Here is a 24,542-nt window from a genome sequence, read left to right on the forward strand (position 1 = left end):
TGGTTAAAAGATATAGGTGATGAATCAGTAATCAAAGACCTTACGCCACAGGGCTATATATTTGCACAAAATCCCAGGAGTGGTAGGAGTGGGGGTGGAGTTGGAGTTTTATTTAAAGTACATTTGAAATTTACAGTGTTGAAGAGACAAACACAGTACAGGTCCTTTGAGTACATAACAGCAAGACTGACATTAGCCAAGCAGACATTAGCGATCATTTGTTTGTATAGACCTCCTCCATCGAAAAAGAATCAGCTTTCCGATTCTCTGTTTCATGAGGAATTTACTATGCTGGTGGACAGTTTACTCACGAAGGGGAAGATTCTTATTTTGGGGGATGTAAATTTTCACTTTGATAATCCTCAAGATAATGATGTGAAGCGGTTGATTGAGGCTTTGGATAGCCGTGGTCTTTGTCAGCTGATTGATAAACCAACTCATAGACTTGGACACATTCTTGACTGGGTTATCACTCGTGCGCCATCAGAGTCACTGGTCAAGTCAGCTGTTGTCGAGGATTTTTTGATTTCAGACCATTTTGTGCAGTCCTTGGTGACTGATCTTTCTCGACCAAGGCGTAGAAAGACATCTGTTTTGTGTAGAAATTTGAAGAAGGTTGACCTGAACGCTTTCAGAGAAGACCTGCTTCAGTCAAACTTCTTATTAGATCCTCCCACAGATGTTGATGAGTTAGCAGAGTTATATAATCAGACTTTACTAGAGCTGCTTGATAAGCATGCGCCTGCAGTCAGCAAAATTGTTGTAGATAGACCAGATTGTGCGTGGTTTTGTGAGGGGGTGAGTGAAGCCAAGAAACAGAGACGGCTGGCAGAGAAAAAGTAGAGGAAGACCAAACTTGAGATTGACAGACAGCTGTGTAAGTTAGCCAGAAATAAATATGTTTGTGCTGTAAAAAAGGCTAAGTCGCTATTCGTGCAGGAGCAGCTAGAGGCTGCGAGTGGAAATCCCAGAAAGATTTTTGACATCGTGAACAGCTTGTTGGGTAAGAACGGAACTAGTCCGGTTCTTCCTGAGGTGGATGTCAAGTCAGCTGCTGATCAGCTGTCTTCCTTCTTTGTTAATAAGATAAAGGAAATTAGTGCTGGACTTTAGAGTGCAGCTTGTGAGTTGCCAGAGTGTGAGGAAGATTATTCTGTGCCATTTGCTGGTGTTCCGCTGACTTCTTTTACGTGTATTGATGAGAGTTACTTGAGGAAACTTGTAGCGAGATCAACTAAAACTTCATGTGCCGTGGATCCTGTACCAACTAAATTTATTATTCAACTTCTGGACATTCTATTTCCTGTCATCTTGGACATTATTAATGCCAGTTTAAGAGCAGGATGTGTTCCATGGTGTTTTAAACAGGCTGTTGTGAAGCCCTTGTTGAAAAAAGCGAACCTGGATCCCTCCGACTGTAAAAACTATCGTCCAATGTCAAATTTATCATATACAGTATTTCCAAGCTACTGGAGAGGGTGGTTGCAGAGCAGCTTATGACACATTTTATTACTTATGGCTGCCTAGATAAATTTCAGTCAGCGTATCGTCCTTGGTTTTTTTCTGAAGATCTTGAAGATCACACAAGTCAGTCCTTTGCTTTCAAAATTTTCATGCAGTTTTCCTCTGTTTTGTGATTTCATCATTGCTCTATTCTGCGTTGCTACTGTCTGACGACACTGTGGCTTTCCGAGCTGTAGATCTGAACTCAGGGCCGTTGAGATCCTGTACGGGCCCAGGGCAGACGACTTGCTCAACTGCCTGATTGTACACCAGCAAGTCAGCCTTACCATCGACATCACCTCCCCACCATTGTGCAGATAACAAGACCCTGTTTTCCTGTTCTGTGAACACTGAGGACAGGCTGTTGCCACACGATATTTCCGTTACAAGAGCTTTTCTCGGAGTTTGCTTCTATGGCGGACACTAACAGTCCTTTGCGCAGCTGATACTAACACTGGCAGCTGAGTCTCAGCCGTTCCACGAGAATGAAGTGCAAACTATTTGTAGTTTTGTGGTTAATAAGGGCGATCACTGTAGATCTAACGGCGACGACTCCAGATAACAAGGATCGATGACATCGGTAACATTTTGAGCATATACTGAGAACATCTTAAGACTATGAAGGAATCTTATCATATTATACACTGACAAAGGGGATCGTCGCTTCACTTTATTTACTACAACTCAAGTTCGCTGTGACAGTGAGTGAAGCACGCGAGAGAGATTGATATCCAGCCTGTAGATCAGTCAGTTCGCAGAATGCAACACAAAGACACTTACATCATGTGGCTTGTAGATGTTGATCACAATCATCAGAGGAGGTCATCGTGCAGTTTGACAGTGTGGCCTGTATCGATCAGCTATATACAGGTCACAGAGATACGACCACAGTGCATGTAGCTCAGCACTCGTCAAGAGGACTGTGGACTGTACTGCAGGGCTTTTTTTCCTTTTTCTGATTTGTGGTCCTGTGTTGTGAGTAGTGGTCATGCGCTTTGCAGCAGCAGATCGTTCGCTCACAACTGTGGTCCTTTTTTAGCCGTCCGATCGTTTGATTCTAACTTTCTTTTTGGTTTTCTGCAGCTGCTAATGTTTTATTGGTGTACTTTTCTGTGACATTTCGGCGCATTGAGCGTTTCCCAAGGATTCGGATTTTGCGCGTTATAAGTCTCCTTCATATCATATCATTCTCTACCAACATAATAAGAAGGTCTCTTAAGCTCAGTATTCCCATACTGAGAATTGACCTATTCAAGACGAGCTGAAATATGTTGGCAGTGTTCTTTGCAACTTGTCATCAAATCTCTGAAGAAAGGATTCCAGTCTGTACTGGTTCGAGGTGGGACTCCTAGGACATCTTTTCCAAACACTTTGATTGCTTACAGAGGCTTTCTACCAAGCTTAATCGTCTGTTACTCGCACGGCTAATGTAACATATAACGCATATTGCCAGTCCTCTAACCAACCATAATATCTTTATCAATTCAGTTATCAACCAACATCTGTATATATTAGAATTACTCTCTATGTTTTTATTGTTTTAAATTAATGTATATTTTTTATTTTTGCTACATAACCCGAGGGCCAAATGTAAACAAAAGAATAATTTGTGCTTATTCTGTTTCCTTCGTAAATAAAGATTTGTCAATTGTTATTTCTTCAACCCTCGTCATCGCTTCGCATTTTCCTTGTTTTCATTGGTTGCACAAGGAAGATAATTATCTAGCATGGTAAGAGAACAATAAAATGTGACCAGACGTCCCGCTTTTGACCTCGTGTCCGCCAGCTCATAAAATGTTTGGGTGGGACAACAAATGAGTACATAATGGCTTTCACCTGCAGCGTTGTGTAAAGTGAAGCTGTTTGAAGTCGCTCACTTTCCTTTGAAGTCAGCCGCCCCCTTTGCCCTCTAACGTCTCCATCAGACATGTCAGTCTGTTATTATTTTTTATCTTTTTACTTTGTATGTTACAATGCTACAGACTGCCGATTTCTGACTCTATTGTACTTGATATAATAAATTTTTAGCAAATTAACCTAACCTGAATTTTAAAAAATGAAAACAAGTGCATTTTACATTTTGGCAGACGATGCCGATGCAAAGGCATCCATAGGCCGTACTTAGCCCACCCCTAGTAGAGAGTTGTAGATTAATGTAGTTTGCTTGGTGATGGAGAGACGGGAAGAGAAAGTTTCATTGTGTCGTGAAGTAACTATGGGAAACAAGCTCCTTTGACATCTGATTTAGGGCCTAGGGGTTATAGTGCCAGCGGCGGGCCCCATCCTCTCCATTCACATAGTGGCAATACATCAGTAACATACCCACCTCTCTACTGTCAATTCTAACCGCCTTGCAGGTCCCCCAAGGGGCACATTAATTCATTCGCGATAAATCCTGGTAGTCCGGCGGCCTTCTGACACCTGGCCCGCTACCCCGACGACTACCTTCGGCCTGGAAATTGTATACTGCAGACTTGAAACTTAACATCTGTAGGTGTAATGCTTGGGTGTTCCTACTTCAGAACATTCTTTAAGAGAAAAGAAAAAGAAGGAAAACAATCCACTGACCAAGGCTGGGCCCCTTTCACAACCGCGGTACACCCGGGTACATCAGATACCCTGCCATCTCACCAGGCTTACGTCAGCACATTTCCCCTTGCCTCTCGTTATTTCGTCATCCCGCGTGTTTTCCGTTGCCCAGCATTTTATTCACTTCCAGTAATCGTTTTCTTTGAGTACGGGTCAGTGACTGAACTAATGTCGGGGACGAAACGAACATCGACGTTTAAAAGGGACCTACAGGCCGAGTTCCCATTTATAAAGAAGGCAAGAGGAATCAACAATGACAGTGGAGTGCGGTGCGACAAATGTGGATCACAGTTTTCTGTCGCACATGGTGGACGCAGTGATATAACCAAACACCTGAATACAGATCATCATAAGAACGCTTTGAAGTTGGAAGCTTCTAGTAAGCATATCACAAGCCCGCGGACCTACCTTTGTTAGTCAGGTGGGCGTCACAAGTAAAAGGTTGAGAACCGCTGATCTAAGACATTATACACACATCATACATTTTGAAAGGTAAGTCACATAGGCAAGTAACATTTTTCAAAAATAATAATTGAAAGCAAATAAATTAAGTACCCACCGAGGTGAATCGCCCATCACAGCGCAACACCATGAGGATCACGTGGGGGCCAGGCTCCGCAAGCGCAACACTCTTAGCAACCTCCCGTAACACTTCCTGCTCAGGTCTGTGTGTGTCACATAAGCCAGGAGTGTCTACCACCTGCAGGTTATATTACAGTTGTCATAACTCATTGATCACTGTTAATGAGGTTAGTGAAAACTTTTTGGTCTCTCTCTATTGTAATAATAATAATAAATGTTTGGGAGGCCATGTAGCCTATAGGCTATATATACCACCATCACATACTGCTGGTTACATGCGTGTTAACTCTGTATGCGTGTGTATTCTATGTCATGCTAAATTGAGTACAAGTGGTTTCATTAAAGTCAGTAGGCTTCAGATACTAAATGAGACTTGACACAACATACTGATGTAGTGTGTCGACGTATTTTACTGAGAGGTCATATTGACACTTTCATGAAACAAAATCCAAGCAGATCATCTTCCCCCTTAAGGACAAGTAACCTGTTTTTAAAATAAACGGTGCATGAATTGTAAGATAACAGTTTCTGATAGTTCATTGGGCACGTTAGAGAAATGTCAATTTTACATTGTGACATCGGAGACTAGGATAATAACAACAACAAAAACAAGAACTTTAATAATGAACAGGGTGTTACAGACAGACCATATAAAAATCAACCCCCCAAAAAAGCAAAAAACAAAAAACAAAAACCAAAAAACAACCAAAACAAAACAAATAAAAGCCTTTCTACAAACCGCTAGGTTAACGCCCTTGATTAAAGTGTCAGCGAACTGGCATTTCTCAGTTCCAGAGGACAGCCCCCAGCCGACCTTAAACGCCTCCAGACCCAAAAGAGTGTTGCCAAGGGAACTCTTGCCTGCACCCGTCTTGCCCAGGAGAACCACTCGGCATTCATCCTTGTCGTCTTCGTGTAAACAGATGATATCATCGTGATGAGACAAACATTACTAACAAATTACCACGCTCCGAGAACTCGATATCTACGAATACAATGAAACATTACCCCGTTTGTACGTTTTAAGTATTTTAAAAGGTTTTAGTTGTTTCTAATGTTAAATACACCATATAGCTTCTGTCCTGGCTGAAAAGTATTTACACATCTTTGTCATACGTAACAATGATCATAAATGTCATAGAGTATGGATATGGGAATACTTGTGAACACTCGACTACTTTTATTATATATATTTCTGAGCACTGAACTCTGTAACTACAGGACAGCTTGTAGTTTATAAAATAAAGAAAAGAAATAAGGGTACGTGTTGTTATGACAAACAGACACGCAGAAGTGAGTGGAAAAGAAAGGAAAGAAGAAGGGAAGTGGGTGGGTTGGTATATGCTGAGCGACAACTAAGGGTATATCACGACAAGCAGATAAGCCTGCAAACAAATGCCGCATGTAAAGAAATAACAGCGTGTCCGAACCGAGAGCTGAGCCCGGGACAGCCAACCTACGAAAGAAAGGAGAAAGGCGTGTAAACAAACACACAAACAAACAGACACAAAGACAGTCTTACGGCCACGAACATGCACAAACAGATGACAGATACCGAGACAGAAAAAACCCAGTGTACCTGTTGACATGTCGCCAATTATTTCTTGAGCGAGAACTGAAAATATAAACAAGGGCAGGTAACTGGAGTATTTTGTTTAAATCTCATTAAAATAATTAAAATATGATCAAGTTAAAACAATGAGGCAAACCAACTGACCTTTCCAATCGCGCTCACTGCAGCCTAGTGAAAGCGCAAGTAGGAGTTGATACAGTGCAAACCAGACTATCACAGAATGAGATAGTGTGTGTGTCTAGCCCTCGGCTGTCTGTCTATCCATGTGCAGGGCCCTGACGTAGGTGGGCGTGGCGTCTTAATGATTGACGTGCTGTGGTCTGAGGACACTATGGCGTGCGGCATCGTGAGAGGTGGTTGCTGACCTTCAACCCTGCAGTGGAGTGATTTTGAGAAGCATTCCTCCTTCACCTGCATATCAGTAAGTGCAACATGATTTTGTTGTTTACAAATAAGAAATTCTCGTATTTTATTACAGTAATAACACAAACTAGTGGAAGACATCAAAGGTGATTTGTTGTTACTAGTCATCTGTGACCGACGAATATATCGTGAACCTCTGTTATTTCCGTACTTGAGTGTAAACAGAGTTTCAAACATATAGAGGTAGTCTCTTACTGTCATGACTAGTAGTCTAAGGGAGACAACTCTGAGCGACAAAATGTGACTGGACGGAAATAGTGTAAACTGTCTAAACTTGCAGTCTCCGTGCATTCATTGTATTGTGTCTCTGTTACCATCAACAAACATGCACCAACATTTAATGAGTTTAACTTACGTTTACATACAATATAAATGAGTTGTAATATTTTGTGTTAGAATATTCACAGCTAATATAACACTTAATATATCCTGCATGTTATTGTATTAATGCATAATATGTAATAATCTGCATAGAAATATCTAGCAATATCAGTGGAGTGGGTTAGTAATTAAGGGTGATTTAATATAGTCACTGGTATTTCAAACATGATGGTCGGCATTCTGTACTGTAGAACAATGGACGACACCCCAGTGGAAGGCCTCGAGACGAACCTTGAGGAGCAGCTGAGGATTCTCATCGTGGGCGCCTCAGGTGGTGGAAAAAGTACGATAGGAAATGTGCTGCTCGGCAAAGAGGCTTTTAAAGTGTCTCCAAGCCCTCACCAGATGTCATCCACGACTGTTAAAGCACAGCTTGGGGCAGGTGAACGATGCGGGCAGCGTCTGATTGTGAGAACTTAACATGTTTTTAACGAGAATAATTGGTAATCAATGTTAGTTGTTGACTGTCACGAAAGGAAAGGAATAGGGCTATGTTTTGGGTCTTACAATTCGGCTTTATTCACGAAACAGGCAGACATCTGACGGAAAGGGGAATGGTTAGCCTCTGGCGGTAATAACTGTAAGAACGACAAAAGTCGGAAGGCATAACCGCGCTTACACCATCTAGAATCAAAAGGCCGCGGACCAAGGATCGCCAACGTAAGAGCAGTCATTGCTTTAAGCGTATATTCACTGATTAAAAGACCGCTTTTACACGACGGACGTGTAATTTACGGTCACGAGGTAATGACAGACGTTAATTTATCGCCACTGATGTCACGACGGTTATATGTACATCGATTACGACTTAGAGACTGGCAGTATTGTCACCACGCGAGAGAGTGAAAGGAAAAATCAGACAATTAGGCGCCGGGTTACGTGACGTATTGCTAGGAGGCTGGGAACTAAGTCATACACTAGCTGTGATGAGTGAGTGGTTGTAGTGGCAGGTCAGGTGGTACGACTGACCAATCGCATGCATGTATGGCCACAAGCCAGCGTTCAATATTGTGTTTAGACCCAAGTTCGAGGCTTTTTCGCTAGAGACCCTTGGAGAGTAAGCATCGTAGAGACTTCGCAACTCAAGTCTTCGCTACCTCGTGTAAATCTTAATGTGTAAATCAGAGAAATTAAAGATTTAAAGGGATTTATCTAGCACCTAAAGTTCACAGTTTCAGAACTTGAAGACAGACATAAACGTGTTAATTTGCGATGGTAAAATATCTTTAGTAAGACTTTAAATAATTAGTGACGTTCAAGAGTATTTTCCACGCTTAATATGCACTTACACAGTTTAAACTATGAGACAAACGTTAAAAATAAGTTAAGTTTTTAACAGGTTAAAATTAAGTTAATAAAGAAAAGAGAAAAATGTGTATGTCTTCATCATCGATGCTGAAAGTAATATGTGAGCTTGTCGAAATTTTAAAAACTTTAAATTATTTATGAAGACTAGCTGTGGCATTTATTTACACCTTTTCGATATCAGATGACAAATCTTATAAAGATTTTTATGAAGTTCAATCCTTATTGTCAACATCTTGTTAGATAACTTTGTGCAGTTCGTTATCCTGAAACATCTCAAGGTCGAACTGAAAAAGAATGTGACACATAGAGCCTCTAACTCCTTCTTTTTCAAAATAGGCAATAAATGTTTCAAAGTTAAAAATTATGGACCACAATAATATTAAAACTATTTCAAGTTAGATAACCGCACAAAAATTTATTCCGTAAGTACATTTCGCAGTTACTTCCCATATGCTACCTCTAGAAATGGGTTATTAAACAAATATTTGGTCTGTCCTTCACAGCCCCATCCTTAGCCTTAGTATTCTTTAGCCTTGAATATTTTTATATTTTTGCATCATTTCAAACCGCTTCGTATGTTGACACCAATGTTCACTCCCTTGCTCTCTCGCTTTTTTTTTTTTTTTTCTCTCTGATACATGCACACTTACATTATCACGCACGTTCACAAACATACGTTTTTAGTAAATCTTTATTTTCTGAATGAAGATTAAGACATCAGACAAATTTTCCTTTGTTGTTTAGATAATCAGCTTTGTAAAACAAAAAACTGTCTGAGGAGTAACAAGTTGATCATATTTATTTTCGGAATTTACACCGACATACCAGCGCCAGAAGGACTATCAACAAAGCAACCACCCCCAGGCCGATAGCCAAATCCAGCTCGTGGAAGACTCCCGCAATGACACAGCCACCTGCCGCTAGTAGACCGATGGCCATGCAGACCATGGACATGATTCTCGGTTTCTGCGAGACCTCCGACCTGTATGGTGATCTGATGACTTTAAACAGCTGGTCGACTTGCTGTGTTTTGTTCAGGTTCTGTAAACAAAACTTAATGAGATGTTGTTTGGTCACGATAAGCAAGGGGCACTTGTACCTATACGAGTGGGTGAACACTTTTAAAAAGCAACGAACTAAAGCAAATACTCCTCGATAGTCGGTTGTAACGGTTTAATACATCTGTTTATTTTAATGTCCCCTTTTAACTTTCAAGGCAGAGTCAAAATGCTGGAAACACACCCACAAACACACTTGAAGCAAACAACAAATGCGCTTTACAATCATTCACACACACACAGGGACAAATATATATATACACACACAACACTCGGATCCTACTGTGACAGACGCTTTATTAACGGCGCCACTGACGAGTGTTATGGCGGACATGGACGCAATGGCGTACACATGCACACATACTGACACACTGACCTTTTTGTTGAAAAGCACGTAGCGGTGATTGGCGTCTTTCAAGACAATCTTCAGCTCCTCACACACACCCTCCAGCTCCTCTTTGAGGTCTCGGTCTTGCTTGTCACCAAAGGTGAAGGCCACAACTAGATGGCGCCTGATGCCGGCGTTGTCCCCCCAAAGGCGCTTAAAGTCTTTGTAGATGGCAAACTCCTCGGCCGTGTAGCGCACGTCACAGCGCACGGCGAGTAGGATGGTTGGGTGGTCACGTGATGTCATTGTTTTCCAGCTCTGGACTTCTTTCTCCCTCTCGTCTGGACCGTAATGAAGGTTAATGATATCTGGTGTGTCCACAACCTTAGGAAAGAAAATGTTGTCCCTCTTAGCTACTTAATCTACAGAAAAGATGTCGTCTTGTCTTCCATTAATGATTACTGCAAAAGAAAAATAGAATTACTCATATCAGTGTAACTTATTTTTTGTTAAAATTACAATTAACAAAAGGGATTTTGTTGCGATGACTGTTTCGTACACAACATAATTTTAATAAAATGTCATACCGTTATAGTTTCCATGCTACTAATTCTTGATCTCTTTTCAGCTCTTGCTGTTGTTGAAAACATACCAGTACCAGTTTCAAATTCCTCTTTACCCAGAATACAGTTTCCCAGGCTACTCTTTCCGTTGCCTGTCTTTCCAATGATGAGGAAGACGTGGTGTGAAGCCATCATAAGATCTCTACCTTGGTATTTTAGCAGGCAAGAGTACTAAAAAAAAAAAAGACATTTTACACCATTTAAAACATGTCCTTATGTGCATAACAACGTTCTTTTTTCTCTCTGTGTGTATTTTTCTCATACAAGCACATTGACACAATCATACACGTTCACGAATACCAACAAGCACAATGTCACAGACTGCAGAGAGCAGGCTATAAATAGAGTTGTTTGTCATTGTATAGGATTTGACCTTCACCTAGCTTTTGTCAAGTTCTTAGTTTAAATTGTTAGTATTTGTGAAAATGTTTAAGTGTCTAGAAACATAGACTATAATTGTTAAAACAAATTGCCATATTAGTATATTCAAAGATGCAAGCCCACAGCAGCAATAACAAAACACAGACACAAACGCTAGCGAGCGAGCGAGCGACAGACAGACAGACAGACAGACAGACAGACAGACAGACAGACAGACAGACAGACAGACAGACAGACAGACAGACAGACAGACAGACAGACAGACAGACAGACAGACAGGACTCGTTTGACTGAGAAGTAGACAGAGGTAGACGTTAATCAAATCTGTTATTTCAAGGAAGATTCTAGAATACTCACGGATGTAAGACTCTTAGGCTCAACTGTTTTATATATATATAACAGTCTCTGGCCCCTGGTTAGTTCTACAGTAGGCTTTTCGTTCTTAGCCACACGCCGATGGAGTGTTTACAGTGCACATCCACAAGATGAAGCAAGACACGTGACCTGGCTAATCAATAGTTCATACGGTAGGTATAGCCAGTCACAGCATTCTATAGATGTATATATGCAACAGATGCTGCAAGCTGCTCCTCTGTATAAGCAGTATATCGAACATGCAAACATGCTCGCTGTGTAATTTCTCAGAAAATGGAAAAAGACCACCCAAAATAAAATTGTACAGACGAATAACAAAACATACACTAGGCAGAACATTTAGTGTCGTTAAATGTGATTGGCAGCACGTTGACGTTTGGCCCCGCCCCCTGCTTCAGCTGCCATTTTCTCCACGCAGGTATCACAGTCACATGAAGTGGTGATCGCTAGGGTTGGGAGGTGTTACAGCACCTGACTTACCTGACATGAAAGTTTAATTTCAGAATTCACTGCTATTCAAAAGGTATGTTTGCTTCCTTCCAACTCTTATCGCTATATTACAGACTTGATGTTCCTCCCACCAGCAATAATAGACATCTCTCTTTGTGCTACAGACTGCTTAATTTGTGGTTACTATATTTGATGACTTTCTTATTTAAGCCTAAAAACTAACATTACCATCATGAAAGTTTGCTAACTGCAGTAATTTTAGCAGTAATAGTTTCAATAAATGTTGTTTAGTCAATTGTATGAATGTCTTAACAAGTGTCACCAAATTCGCTTTTTGTTTGCCTTTTCCTTCCCCAATAAATCTTTTAAAATGCGAAAGATCACACCGTGTTTTTAAAACTATAAGCTCTATAGTTATTTTTCAGGATGCTCGTGATATAAGCCCTCCCCTAAATATAAACCCTTGCAAAGATAATTAGTCAGACGGACGGAATTCGTTTGTCCGTTGAAACACAGGACGGATATTTGGAATTATAAAGTAGTGATGTCAATATATTATTAAATAACGTTATAAGGTTTTACGATCTTCCAAAGGAAGATGACATGTTTGTATTAGGGTAAATGTAGCATTGAGAATAAGACCTAACAGCTTTTTTAAAGCAAACATTAGGACCTGTTGTTATTTTCTGAGAAACGGTTAATGTAAACGGTTTCTTTTGCTGATTTTCTTAGGCATGGATGTATTTTCTGGTCAGGTCAATATGAGCAAAACTGAAACTCAACATGAAGAGATTAGGATCATCATCATTGGTGCTTCACGAAGTGGTAAAAGCACAGCTGCAAATGTTCTTCTCGGCAAGGATATATTCCAGGTGTCGGCAGACACTAGGCAGGGATCGCACATGACATGTCAGTTTGGAATGACAAAAACAGAACATGGATACGTAAAGGTCAGAATCTTACAATCTCTTCAGAAATTAATAAATCAGTGAAAGCGATCAATGCAAAACTGTTTGAGGCCGAGACAAAATGCAGACAATACGTAATCATAAGAAAAATGATTATAAGTTTAATGTCATATTTGTTACCGTAACGGCGTAACCGTTGCCCAGATCGATGGTTTCAAAACCTCATACTAAGTGTTTGCTATGACATGCGTTTGAGTCATATATAAGCTGCGGCTCATCGCAACAAAGTCTTCTTAGAGGTAATACTAAAATAACAAACAACACCAACTGTTTTATATACATAAAATACACCATAGGCCGCAGAGGACAATTTAATCCAAACTTGCTAATAGAAGAGACGAGAAGTTAGTAAAGAGTGGTGAATATTAGCTTCATCTTTCTGGTTCCCAACATTAGCCTTGTCAGAGACGATACTCTTTTCTGACTTTCACAAATGTCATGCACGCGTCCCCTTTCGTGTTCTTTCTTTCACTCACAAAACACTTAGATTTGTCGTAGGCAACAATAACTTCATAACAATCAACATTAACTAAAAATATAGAAATGTCACAGTCTTTCAGTTCACTTCTAAATTATAAGATATACGTCAAATATCTTTCAATACCGGCAATACTACAGCGCACAGGCTGCTCCAATAGTTCTCTTCATGTCTCCAAGACGACATACACATGTCCATTTCAATATACTACGAACTGTCGTAAGTTTCTGAATAATTCATTAGAGTCTTCGTTACTCACATCCACAATTGTAACGTTTAGGTAAAATCCTCTCTGCTCCTTGTCCAACAGTGGTGCAGTCTTGCCCACACTTGACTAATATCCACAATCACAAACGTTCAGCGGAAACCACATACACGTTCCGAGGCTTAATAATAATAGGTGCTGACTCAGCAGACACCTAACAGACGACTCAGAATATATTGGCTGGAGTCAACACATGATCCAACGCTGGCACCACAAATATACTCGCAGGGATCGACACACACACACAATATCCGAAGCGAACACAACACACACTTTACGTCCGCCTCTCTTCCCTGCTCACAGCCGTCTGCTCTCTTCCAAATATTTTTCACTTTCATCTAAACTAAAATAACGTCAGAAAATGACGTCGGGTTCTGACGTGAAACCGCGACGCAACCAACACACTCATATATGTAAGGTAAGGGCAATAATCTTTAAGAAAACAATAGACAGGGGCAGCAACCTCCTGTTCCTAATATTCTGGTCCGTGACAAGCCTCATAAATTCGAATGATCGCTGTTACTTCTCAAGGTCCTAGATACGCCCGACCTCCAGGCTCCAAAACTAAGAGAGGAGTTTAAAGCGAGGGAGGAAATCCAGAAATGGAAGACGATGTGTCCTGATCCACATCTGATCCTGCTGGCCATTCGCTGTGACTCCCATGATCTTGACGCTGATGTGATGAGATTCAACAAATTCAGAAGATTGTGGGGAGACAATCTCAGAAGACGTCTTGTGGTGCTCTTCACATTTGGAGACAAACTACAGAAGGACATCGATGAGCTTTTGGCTCGTTCTCATCCTACTCTTCAGGACATTTTGGACTGCGCTGGACATCGTTACGTCATCTTTGACAGTTCACTCGGTGCAAGCAAACAAGATGGCCGTGTTCACCAAGTGTTTAACTTTGTTAATGAGCTCAGTAAGTTTCCGTCGAAAAAAATTAAATAACATTAGAATTGTTTTATACGAGTGTGTGCTTTTTAAATACCTATCTTCTAGAAACAGAAACTAAGATTTATACGAAATATTCTCCATATTTAATCAAACGCATGTTTGAAAATCTCAAAACTATACCACATGTATATGATATTAGTTAATTCATTTTACTTTTTCAGTTTGTTAATTTTGTTATTGGATAACTATGATTATTACATATATAAATAAAATTTTTAGGACACGGATTTAATGTGATGATCATCGGTAAAAGTAAGAGTGGTAAAAGCAGCCTGGGCAACTACCTTCTCAACACCGCCGCCTTCAGTGTCTCCCGTGGACCGACACCATCCACTATTCACACCGTGACGCGGTCAGCTGAGATAGATGGCGTGGCCATCACAGTAAGGCAGCCTAAACATGTCCCTTTGTTAGCTCTTTAGCTCTGTCTTTTTCTAATATTGGAAATTTATTAAAAATATCCTTTAGTAGGACGCCCATCGATTTGATCAGTAAGTTTCTGTAATTAGTAGACTTACTACACATTGACTGACATTTGAGAAATGTAAGAAGCTTTCTTCCTTGGTACTCATTACAATGCTGCTTACTAAGTTTACTTAAATCAAAGATTTGACAATCAGACTTTACCAGAATTATAAATTTTTATCTTAATAATAGCAATGTATAATCAATTTATAATCTTTTTTATTACTTTTTAAATTTTTTTGAAACAAAGCGTATTGAACTAAGTTGCTAAACACTGTATTTAAGGTGACTGACACACCTGACGTGAGAAATCTTGGTATCGTCAAGAAGTCTGCCGAAGAAGAAATAAAAAAATGGTATGCTTTTCACCCTGACATCATTTTGCTGGCCATTCGATGTGATGTGTGCTATTCATCCGAGGAACACCAGATATATCAGCAGATTAAGAAAGTCTTGGGAGAGAAATACCTCACGTCCCTATTAATAGTGGCCTTTACCTTTGGAGATCGTCTGGGCATAAACATCGATGAGGAACTAAAAGCAGTTTGTTCAGAGCTGAAAGATGTACTTAAAGAGGCAGGACATCGCTACATTGTGTTCAGCAACGAGGATCCAGTACAGGACAGGAAGAAACAGTTCATGCGTCTTAGAGCGTTTGCCTTTAATGAAGGTACGTCTACTGACCTGACTTTCAAAAATATGATTAAAAATGTTTCAAAGTAGACCAAATATTAGTTTTGTTGTATTTAGTCTATATAAACATGTGTGCATTAAATTCCCAATGTCAACCAAACCAGGGTTACAATGCTGTATGTTTATGTCAATAATCATACCGATGGCTTGTATAAAACGCTTTAAAAATGTGAACCTGCTTTTTATTGTGTTAAACAGGTGCTCCATTTGAATGCAATGAAAGGCACTCTGAGAGTACAATTTCCATCAAACCAACAGTTCAAGGAGCATCAGAGACGCACCATGGAGAAATGCTCCAGGTATGTCAGGGGTCAAAGACTATGTGTGATTACGACGACTGTGTTACAAAAAATTCGAGGAAGTTTATTTTGCCATCTCTTAATATATCTCGAGGCAATACTATTAATAATCAAACCATAAATTACTACACACAATTGAGACTGAGAAAGTGAGGTATTTATAAGTGTACTGATCAACTAATTTTTTCACATGAAAAGTGGATCAATTAATGTGTGCTATATGACATTATGTAGATCAGTATATAGTTAAGTATATAGAGTATATAACTAAACTTATCAGTGTTGTTGTATGTGCCGTGCTTGTATTTATGTGAAGGAAAGTAAAGCGCGCGAATAGGCGATAGAAGGAGAGTGAAAAGTTTAATTATCAAAGCCATATCGTCTGTTTGTGACAAACTAGAACTCAAGTATATCTTACCCTCCAGTTATGATGTATTGTTTTACCCTGTCGGATGACTGGACATGTGTCAATGGAGAAGCTAGCACAGGAAATTAGGTAAGAGGATGATTACTTATCTACTGACATCAGGAATCTAAGGTCAAACATCAAGAGTCAGAAGTCACGTGTCTGTACAAGATAAGGAGCAGCGAGGACGAGGGATGTCTTTATACTGATGTTCTTATATGAGACAGCTATATCCATCTGCTTTGTTCTTATATCTTAAAGCGAACATTAACAAACGAGACTAGACCTCTCATGCCGCCACAGGAGACATTGTGGAATCATAAAATGAAACAAAGAATGATGAGAGTCTTAAAAAAGGGCTGATAGAGCTGATTGAAAATGAGAGTTGACAGAGAAAGACCCGAGTTATCCAGGGGGTACAGACCTTACTGACCCCAGCTCAGACTCAGTTCCATTTAATCCGACTGTGACAGAGAGCCTAGATATTTATCCGGTAGATCGTGTTGTTATGTACAAACAGCATTGCTGTAAGATTCCGGTAAGTTGACAGTGCCTGCTGGCATAATTTAAAGATGAACGAATAAAGTATTATCATTATTAAGACTATTTAGTTTTGTCATAGAACAAAAGCTGTTAGTGACGGAGTAATATCGTGAATAACATATATATATATATTTGGATTTACTTTTCTCCATCTAGCCCTTGAAGACTGTAAAAGTTTTGACATGCGAAACAGATCTTCAAAGTGGAATCAGTGCTCAATCATATGTTGAAACTTCTTATTACGAGGTAAAATGTGTTTTTATCCATAAAGGTGTGTGTGTGTGTGGTGGGCGTGGGAGTGCACGCGGTCGTGCGTCTGTGTGCCTGAAAGATAAAGCAATATTATATTTTGGTGTTTTCTGTCTTGTTTATCTTTTGTGGAACCTTTCGATCTTATTCTTAATCATTGAATAATTTTGTGCAATTTTCTAAGTACAATTGCAAGCACAAGCTTTCTCGTTTACATATTATATAGATTTATATTTCATTGTCGACAGGGATATGAGAAGGAAATGAAAGGAAAGTCAACATTCTACGCCGGTAATAAAACTGATGTCACCTATAAACATTACAGTTTTGTATAACTTATAAGTATTAAGGCACAAATATTGCTTATTCCTTCCTAGAAATTTAGTATATATGTGTGCCATCTCATCTTAGTGCGATTGTGTGTGATTATATATATATGCATAGACCTTTTGTTCTTCTTTTTATAGTTTTTTCCCATTCTTTTGTCTTCTTTTATTTTTTCCTTCCTTCCTTTCTTTTTCTGTATTTCTTGGTTTTATTTATTTATTTTCTCTCTTTTATTTTTTTCTTCTATTGTTTTATTATTTTCTGGTTTTCTTCTCATTAATCATTAGTAGTAGTAGTAGTTCTTTCTCGTCCTCTGTTTCCTTTTCTTATCTCTTTCCGCTACCTTTGCAGGAGTGTGCATTTAATGGCGAGATTTGCACTTTAAACTATTTTACAAATTTTTGAAGCTCTGGAAGACGAAGGCTACAACTTGGTTCTCTTTGGAAAGACTGGCAGCGGGAAAAGTTCTTTGGGTAACACTCTGCTGGGTAAGGATGAGTTTACAGTAGAAGAAGGAATGAAGTCTGGAACTAAATCATCCGATTGGGGTCAAGCTATAGTTGACGGATTTAAACTCAAGGTGACGTTTTACTTTAACACATCTCCATCTTTTAATATAGAGAAAAACACAGAGAGAGAGAGAGAGAGAGAGAAAGAGAAAGAGAAAGAGAGAGAGAGAAGCAAATCTTCGCAAATCTTCGTGTGCACAGCCCTATGAATGTATGACTTGAATCATGGAAAAGCAAATGTGGACAGATAGAAAATTAAATTGCATATTGAGACAAAAGTGAACCAACTGCATCTACACAACAAGTAGGCAGTTAAAAGAATTAGCTAATTAAAGTTCAATATGGCTATTCGTATCTTTCTCTCAAGCACTTCAAATACGTTTAAAAGCGGGAAGTTTAGATAACTGCCTCAGTGATGTGAAAAGTGTGAATAAAGAAAGGCCACGAAAGATGCAACTATAGCAACAAAAATATTTTCCTTTAGTAACTTCCAAACATTTTGCGCAGAAGAAGACCTACAATGTACAAGATACAGATTGTGTAAAACAGTTTTAAGTTTTACTCGCCTTTCTAACCTACTTTTCTGCGCCTATCTTTACTCTAATTTTCTGCTTCCTCCTCCTCCTCCTTTTTCCTCTTGTTCTTGTTTTTGTTATTATTTCTATTAAAATATATGTGTATTTTCATATTTCATATTGTGTCCCTATTTGATAGATTACGGATTTACCAGGACTGAGTGACACACATCGCCCAGACGAAGAAATCATATGGGAAATTGCAAAGGGCACGGCGCTGGTTTCTCCTGAACCCCATGTGGCTATTTTTGTCATTGCGGGTAGTCGTCGTTTCACAAAGGTCTAAACTATACTAGAAGCATATCTGTATGTCCTGTCATGTACTCTTATGTGTACTGAATATGGATGTTGTTTGATTGTCCCTAAAAATTGGTTGCCTGGCGGACCGGATCAAATGATTTCGCGGGCCGGACGCTCCCCACCCCCTCATCCAGACGTAGAGAAATATTTCTCTCTAAATAATTTATATACAGTATACAATTTATTGGGTTGTTGAGAAAGAGCCCTTTGTTAAACAAGCTAAAGCTGTATGTGAGTGATATTCATGTTACTAACCTTTTGCCTGCAGCCTTCTCTCCTTCTTACAAAGAAAAGCCATCGTTACTAAATATCTGGCACTCATCCACATAAAAAAACTTCTGCTTATATGTGTTCAACAATATTATTAAAGAACGTTTTACTGCCACGAGTTCACGTAATCTCCTTCTACATCGTTTTGTTTTCTTCTTCGTCACAAACGATTAAATAATTTTAAAAGGACAGGGATTTTAAACTTAGTTCAGGCATATTGTTCCTATTTCCTTTTAAACGGATAATAAAAAAAGCATAATATCAAAAAAGATTTTTTATTTTTATTTGTTTGTTTATTTATTGCTTTTTGCTGTCAGGAAGAGATGGATGCTTACGAAACAATAAAGAAAATCTTCACAGAAAATATTTGCAGCTTTATGATCATTGCTTTCACTCGTCTGGACGAACTAAACCCACTTGCAAAAGGTATGTGCCCTACTTTATTACAGTATTTATAATTTTTTAAAATACAATTTTTATATCGGTGACTTATATATTATCGACTCGTTGTTCACTCTCTCTCCCCCTCACTTTTTATGCTTTTTCTGCCTGTCTGTCTTTACGTGAGCAATGAGATTCTGGAATGCTTGCGTATTTTTCATTAATAATGAAATAATTAATAAGTATGTTTAAAGGCGTAACCAAAAAATATGTATATTTGCATTGTTGTGTTGATTTTATCTCTTACTTTCACAGTCTTTACATCGTTAGTTATTATTAATTTATGTGCTTGCCAACATTTATGATAATGTAATATATAAAGAGTCTGACCTTTCTCGGAGACAAAGCGGTTCATAAGAGTTTAATTAAATTTACTTCTTCATATCCAGGAGGTCGAAAGGAAGCACTATTCAGTGCTATCAAAAATGCTCCTGAAAGTGTCCGGCTAATTCTTAACGAAGTAGGCAATCGGTTCATTGCAATCGAAAACACTGCATCAAAGGAGGATAAGATACAACAAAGAAAGGAGGCCCTGCAAGTTATTCGGGTAATATTTACTAAGACCTTCTCTTTGGTTCACTGATTTGTTAAAGTCGTATCCGATTATAAGCTAGCATACTATCAATTACCCGTAAAAGGAAACACAATCAGTGGATGCTTTCTAATATTGGTGCAGCGATCCATTAATTTTTTGTTTTGAAATTGGTCAAGCAAATTGTGCTTATAGAGAATGACTTTGTGAGGAAAACAATTAAGACAATAATCAGCATGACAAACTGAGCTTTTTGTGTACTTTCACGTTTGTTTAGAGCCTGTACAGAAAGAACCAAGGGAGGTACTATGCTATTCCAGAAGAGATAAAGGTGATCCTTCAGAAAGCAGTTAAAGATAAGGCTGATGTAAAGAGGTGCAGCATGTGCGAAGCAGACCAAAATCTGAGGAAGGAAATAGCAGACGATAAACAACCGGAGCTTGTAGCAAAGGTTGAGAAGGAAGCCGTGAGACGAAGATGGAAGTGTGAGATAATGTGAAACAATGCGTATCCTTGAAAGACTGCACGAAATGAGAATATGGCATATACGTGTTTAACATATCTTCCGAAAGAACTCAGTTGCATCATTTTTAAATTCATGTTTGAGAAAATTATACCTTAAGATACGTATAAGCTTTTACGTGGAAGTGGCTAATGGTGATGGTAGTGTATAATGTCGGACAAGCATTACTGAGCATACCACGGCAGTACTAGGTATCATATTAACAATACTAGAAAGTTTGGGTTTTATTGCGAACGTCTATATAAAGCTTGTAGGAGCCTTGTAGTCATGCAGTTAGGGTACAGAGAAGGTTCCACAACTCCTTCCTACCATCTTTGCTGAAACTGGTACCTCGTTTATCGGCTGGGAAAGCACAGTTTTAATTAATCTTCTACTGACCACGACCAAGTCATTTTCAGTCACCTACATTGAATTATATTTCAAACATCTACGTATTTTTCTTAATTTTAGCACTTTTTTGCTAACTTCCCTTCCCCCAATATGCCATTGTAATGATAGGTAGCTGTGTATTACAATCTTATGTACCAGACATATCGTGCACTTTAAAAAAGTCCTATAGGAAACTAAAATGGCCGTTATGGGGAAGACTCAAACACACAATAAGTAAAATAAAGTGCAATATCATATTGGAAATTTATGCACAGCATGAACCTCTGGTTTCTTTTAAAACGACTAAGAATAAAGTTTGTGTCCCTAATGAGAAAATATATTGGTTGCCCATGTGTTTGAAAGTGTGTTGTTGAGAAATGAGGGTTTTTTCCCCTTTCCGAGTATGCTTCAGTCATTCTAGTTTTATCAGAAGAAACCAGACGCATTGCTTCATTACTTTGTTAACTGATCCGAGATATGAAAAGTTACTCCTTGCAATAAAGAAAAAATACTTATACGTAACCCATTGATTACGGCCCTATGCTCCACTGGGGGTGATTTGGAACAAGAAGAAGAATAACCCATCGATATCAATTATTATCGATCTAATTGTACGACAGGGTAGAAAGAGAGAGAAGAGGACAGGCTGAATAGAGAAAAAAGTTTGAATAAAGGGAGCAAAGGAGATGCTATACAAGGCTGCCTTCAGTTAGTATGAAGAAAAGAAAATCAATTATAAACTCACACCGTTTTGGTCTTTTGATTTTTTAACCCATCACAACCCTAGCTGAATATGTCGCTATATCTCTTATGGTTTTAAAGTCTTCTTTTCCAAGAAGTTAATTTACCAGACCATTCATTCCATTGCCAGTCTTTTTGACAACAAGAACGGTAAGGCAGACTTCACTCCATGTTTTGTGGTTAAAAAACCAAATAAAAGACAGAAAAACATTATTTCGCCATTGTATGTTTCCGCTTCATTCAAACTTTTGTATAAATAGAAACTATCTCAAGTTTCGTATCAATATTGTCTTCTTATTTTTCCAAAACACTCAAAATGCAAAACTAAATATATCGATATGATTTTAGCCCTTTTCTTAAAGCTTTTAACTTAGTTCTTTGCAGGTCCTTTAATCGTAACTACACCTTTCCTGTCTCTCCTTCTCTTTCTTGCTCATTCTCTCAGTCGCATGGTAACTTAAATGGGGAAGTAACAATCACCTCAGTTCGTGTGCGGACGTTTCGGAGCCGGACGTTTTGTCGACCGGACGTTTCGCCGCTGGACGTTTCGGAGTCAGACGTTTTGCCGACCGGCGTTTCGCCACATTATGTCAGAGAGAGAGAGAGAGAGCTTACTTACTTACTTCTCAAAGAATGAAAGTATAACTACTAGATTACACAATAATTCTTTATTTCAAACAAATTTTACACACAGACTTTACAGACAGTTCACTTTGATGTCAAACAAGATTATGCGCAACAGCTTTGAGAAAAAACATTGATACAATGGCGAGAGAAATGTGTGAGCTAACGGTTCACATGAGGGGGATAGTGAGAGAGAGTTCACTGATACATTGATACAATGGCGAGAGAAATGTGTGAGCTAAGGGGCGTCACACACTTGACTTCGCTAAAGGAGTCCCGCGTGAATGCCGAAATGAAGTGCCCCGCGCCGAAACGCCCGGTGGCGAAAAACGTACCGGTCGGCAAAAACGTCCGACTCCGAAACGTCGGCGGCGAAACGTCGTCGGCGAAAAGTCCGTATACCCCTCAGTTAGTGTCTAGGGTGGCTTGTGTACAGGCCCGAAAACACTTAGGCAAGAAAAGGAAGAGGTATGTGCCAGTGTACAGGTGTTGGATGCGGTAGGAGCGCAGAGGTGTTACACGTGGGAGACAGACCAAGGTGGTTACAGCAGCCAAGCGCTACCAGCCGGCTGGAAGAGGACGCAAGCATAAGCAAAGTTGTGTTAAACATCATACTAAATATTTTCAGGCAGGTTTCAGAGCAGATCGCAGAAGGTCTGAAATAGCAAGACCAGTACAACTGCTTTGACAGACTTCAACAAGACATTTGATAAAAGAGCAATCGGTACTATAAAATCTAATGAAAGTGAATCGTATGCCAGAACACTCGACTAAACGTTGTAAGCGAATACGTGTTCGATGTAAAATCAAAACGTTGATCCTGTTTTGTAAATCCAAGTAACAGATGTTAGTTGTTTGTTGTGAACACACAAGGACACGGCCTCGACCTCTCTCGTGCAAATTTCTAAAGTTACAAACAATCACGGGGATGTTAGCCCTGCCACGTTTCGCAGTTTGGAGTTTGTCCTAAATCCCAGTGTATTGTAAGTAAGAAAGAAAAATAAGCGCTGAGAAACATTAAAACCAAATATTCTGAAGACCATTCATTAGAAAGAAAGAAATGGACAAATATCTGCTAAATTTTCATATTACTCTTAATTGTGCTCAACTTGTGTCCTTTTAATGAATTTAGAATACCCAATCGATCCGAATCTATCATAACCCTAGGCCCTAGCGTGCAAACACATGGTTGGTCATGATCAGGCCACCGTCAGTGTTTCCCAGAAACTGTCATCGAGGCCACGTTGCCAGGTGATTGCTGCTGCAGCTGTTGCAGTAGTCTTTTGATGCCGGACTATGTGTTTGCAGGTCAAATAACATGTGCCGCAATATTTTTGACAAAAATATCAATCTTTCCGCAAGTTCAGTCGTACTGTGTAAACTATGTCCACATACGCACGCCATTCGTGGCAACAGTTTTGGGACACGCATACAGACGCGTCTGTTCTCGATTCCGTTGACTGGTTCGAATGTTTCTTTGAGCTTTACATGTGATGAAATGCGTGCGTTGATGAAGACATACGCAAAGTCGAACAAGAAATCTTTAGATTCTAGGTAAAGGCCCAGCATCACATAATGACCTGTTTTCGTAAATTTATCATACGATTTCTGCATGTTTAGCCGACACCCAAAAAGACTGCACCAGACATGGTTTGTTTCTAGATCATTTATAAAATAACAATGCAAAAACTCAAGCATCTAACTGTTTTGACCATCCAAGCCCTGTCGTTGTGTTAAAGTATGAGAGATGTTTTTAGAAGGAAAAGGCGTTTTAAAAAGTTTGCTTGAGTGTCCTGTTCGAGATTTTCCCCCATGTGAATGTTTTACTTCACACTCCCCGTTAGATCGATGATATTTTACTGATAAGCTTTTATGATTTCGGGACTTGATGTTGTTTAAACAGGTCCAACTATTTGTTTTCTCTCTTATCTGATATTTCTAGAGGAAGCTAATTCGCGAAATGAACAAGACTTTCTTTATTAAGTCATATTTTGATGGGGGGGGTTTCATATTTGTTTATTGTAATATTCTTCCGTATAATTAAAGAACAAAAGCTTATTGATATTTTTCCCCTGCGCCTTTGTGTGTGTGTGTGTGTGGGTGGGTGTTTTTGTGTTGTTTTTATTTTTATTGAGTTTCTTTTGTTTTGGGGTTTTTTTTCCCGTTTTTTTCTTTATTTTCTACTTCTTTACTGAGTGTTTTATACATTGAAAGACTAAGCAGGTGATGACAAAATACGGCAAAGAAAAAAAAATTCTACCATTGAGGAGGATGAAATTTTAAAAAGCAGGATATTGTTACCGTAACACCAGCTAAGTAAAGAGGTCGAGAAGGTAGCCAAGAGAGGTCACTGGAAGTGTAACATGCTGTAAAAGTGGATAAGTGTCTTGGAGCAACTACATTTTTAAACGTACACAAATATGAATACCATCAG

The 24,542-nt window shown here is 39.2% G+C and overlaps 5 protein-coding genes across 7 annotated transcripts in view; 2 read left to right on the top strand and 3 right to left on the bottom strand.

Annotated features, from left to right (window-relative positions):
• The window catches only part of LOC112574545 (GTPase IMAP family member 4-like), a 283,763-nt gene that overhangs the window by 114,015 nt on the left and 145,206 nt on the right, over positions 1-24,542 (bottom strand). The window lies entirely within an intron of this gene.
• LOC112574535 (GTPase IMAP family member 4-like) overlaps positions 1-24,542 on the bottom strand; it is a 287,359-nt gene that overhangs the window by 111,331 nt on the left and 151,486 nt on the right. The window lies entirely within an intron of this gene.
• LOC112574529 (GTPase IMAP family member 8-like) overlaps positions 1-24,542 on the top strand; it is a 133,175-nt gene that overhangs the window by 96,636 nt on the left and 11,997 nt on the right. The gene's annotated exons all lie outside the window — the stretch shown is intronic.
• Positions 8,986-11,377, bottom strand: LOC112574539 (GTPase IMAP family member 4-like). The gene is made up of 4 exons (XM_025255685.1): positions 11,107-11,377; positions 10,333-10,539; positions 9,794-10,129; positions 8,986-9,400 (listed from the first exon to the last, which is right to left on the bottom strand). Exons 2-4 carry the CDS (start codon positions 10,501-10,503, stop codon positions 9,158-9,160), a joined length of 750 nt encoding a protein of 249 aa, XP_025111470.1. The 5' UTR covers positions 10,504-10,539; positions 11,107-11,377; the 3' UTR covers positions 8,986-9,157.
• LOC112574533 lies at positions 13,849-17,310 on the top strand. Its single transcript, XM_025255671.1, has 6 exons — positions 13,849-14,207; positions 14,462-14,625; positions 14,993-15,377; positions 15,599-15,699; positions 16,805-16,894; positions 17,146-17,310. Exons 1-6 carry the CDS (start codon positions 13,898-13,900, stop codon positions 17,230-17,232), a joined length of 1,137 nt encoding a protein of 378 aa, XP_025111456.1. The 5' UTR covers positions 13,849-13,897; the 3' UTR covers positions 17,233-17,310.

Source organism: Pomacea canaliculata, linkage group LG10, assembly GCF_003073045.1.
Source record: "Pomacea canaliculata isolate SZHN2017 linkage group LG10, ASM307304v1, whole genome shotgun sequence".
Lineage (NCBI taxonomy): Eukaryota > Metazoa > Mollusca > Gastropoda > Architaenioglossa > Ampullariidae > Pomacea > Pomacea canaliculata.

Coding starts and splice junctions, on each gene's coding strand:
- LOC112574539 (XM_025255685.1), bottom strand. CDS start 10,503: ATGATGGCTTCACACCACGTCTTCCTCATCATTGGAAAGACAGGCAAC. Junction 10,130..10,332: donor GTAGCATGGAAACTATAACG/GTATGACATTTT, acceptor TTCTTTCCTAAG/GTTGTGGACACACCAGATAT. Junction 9,401..9,793: donor ACGTGCTTTTCAACAAAAAG/GTCAGTGTGTCA, acceptor TTTTGTTTACAG/AACCTGAACAAAACACAGCA.
- LOC112574533 (XM_025255671.1), top strand. CDS start 13,898: ATGTGTCCTGATCCACATCTGATCCTGCTGGCCATTCGCTGTGACTCC. Junction 14,626..14,992: donor TAGATGGCGTGGCCATCACA/GTAAGGCAGCCT, acceptor ACTGTATTTAAG/GTGACTGACACACCTGACGT. Junction 16,895..17,145: donor TTGAAACTTCTTATTACGAG/GTAAAATGTGTT, acceptor CATTGTCGACAG/GGATATGAGAAGGAAATGAA.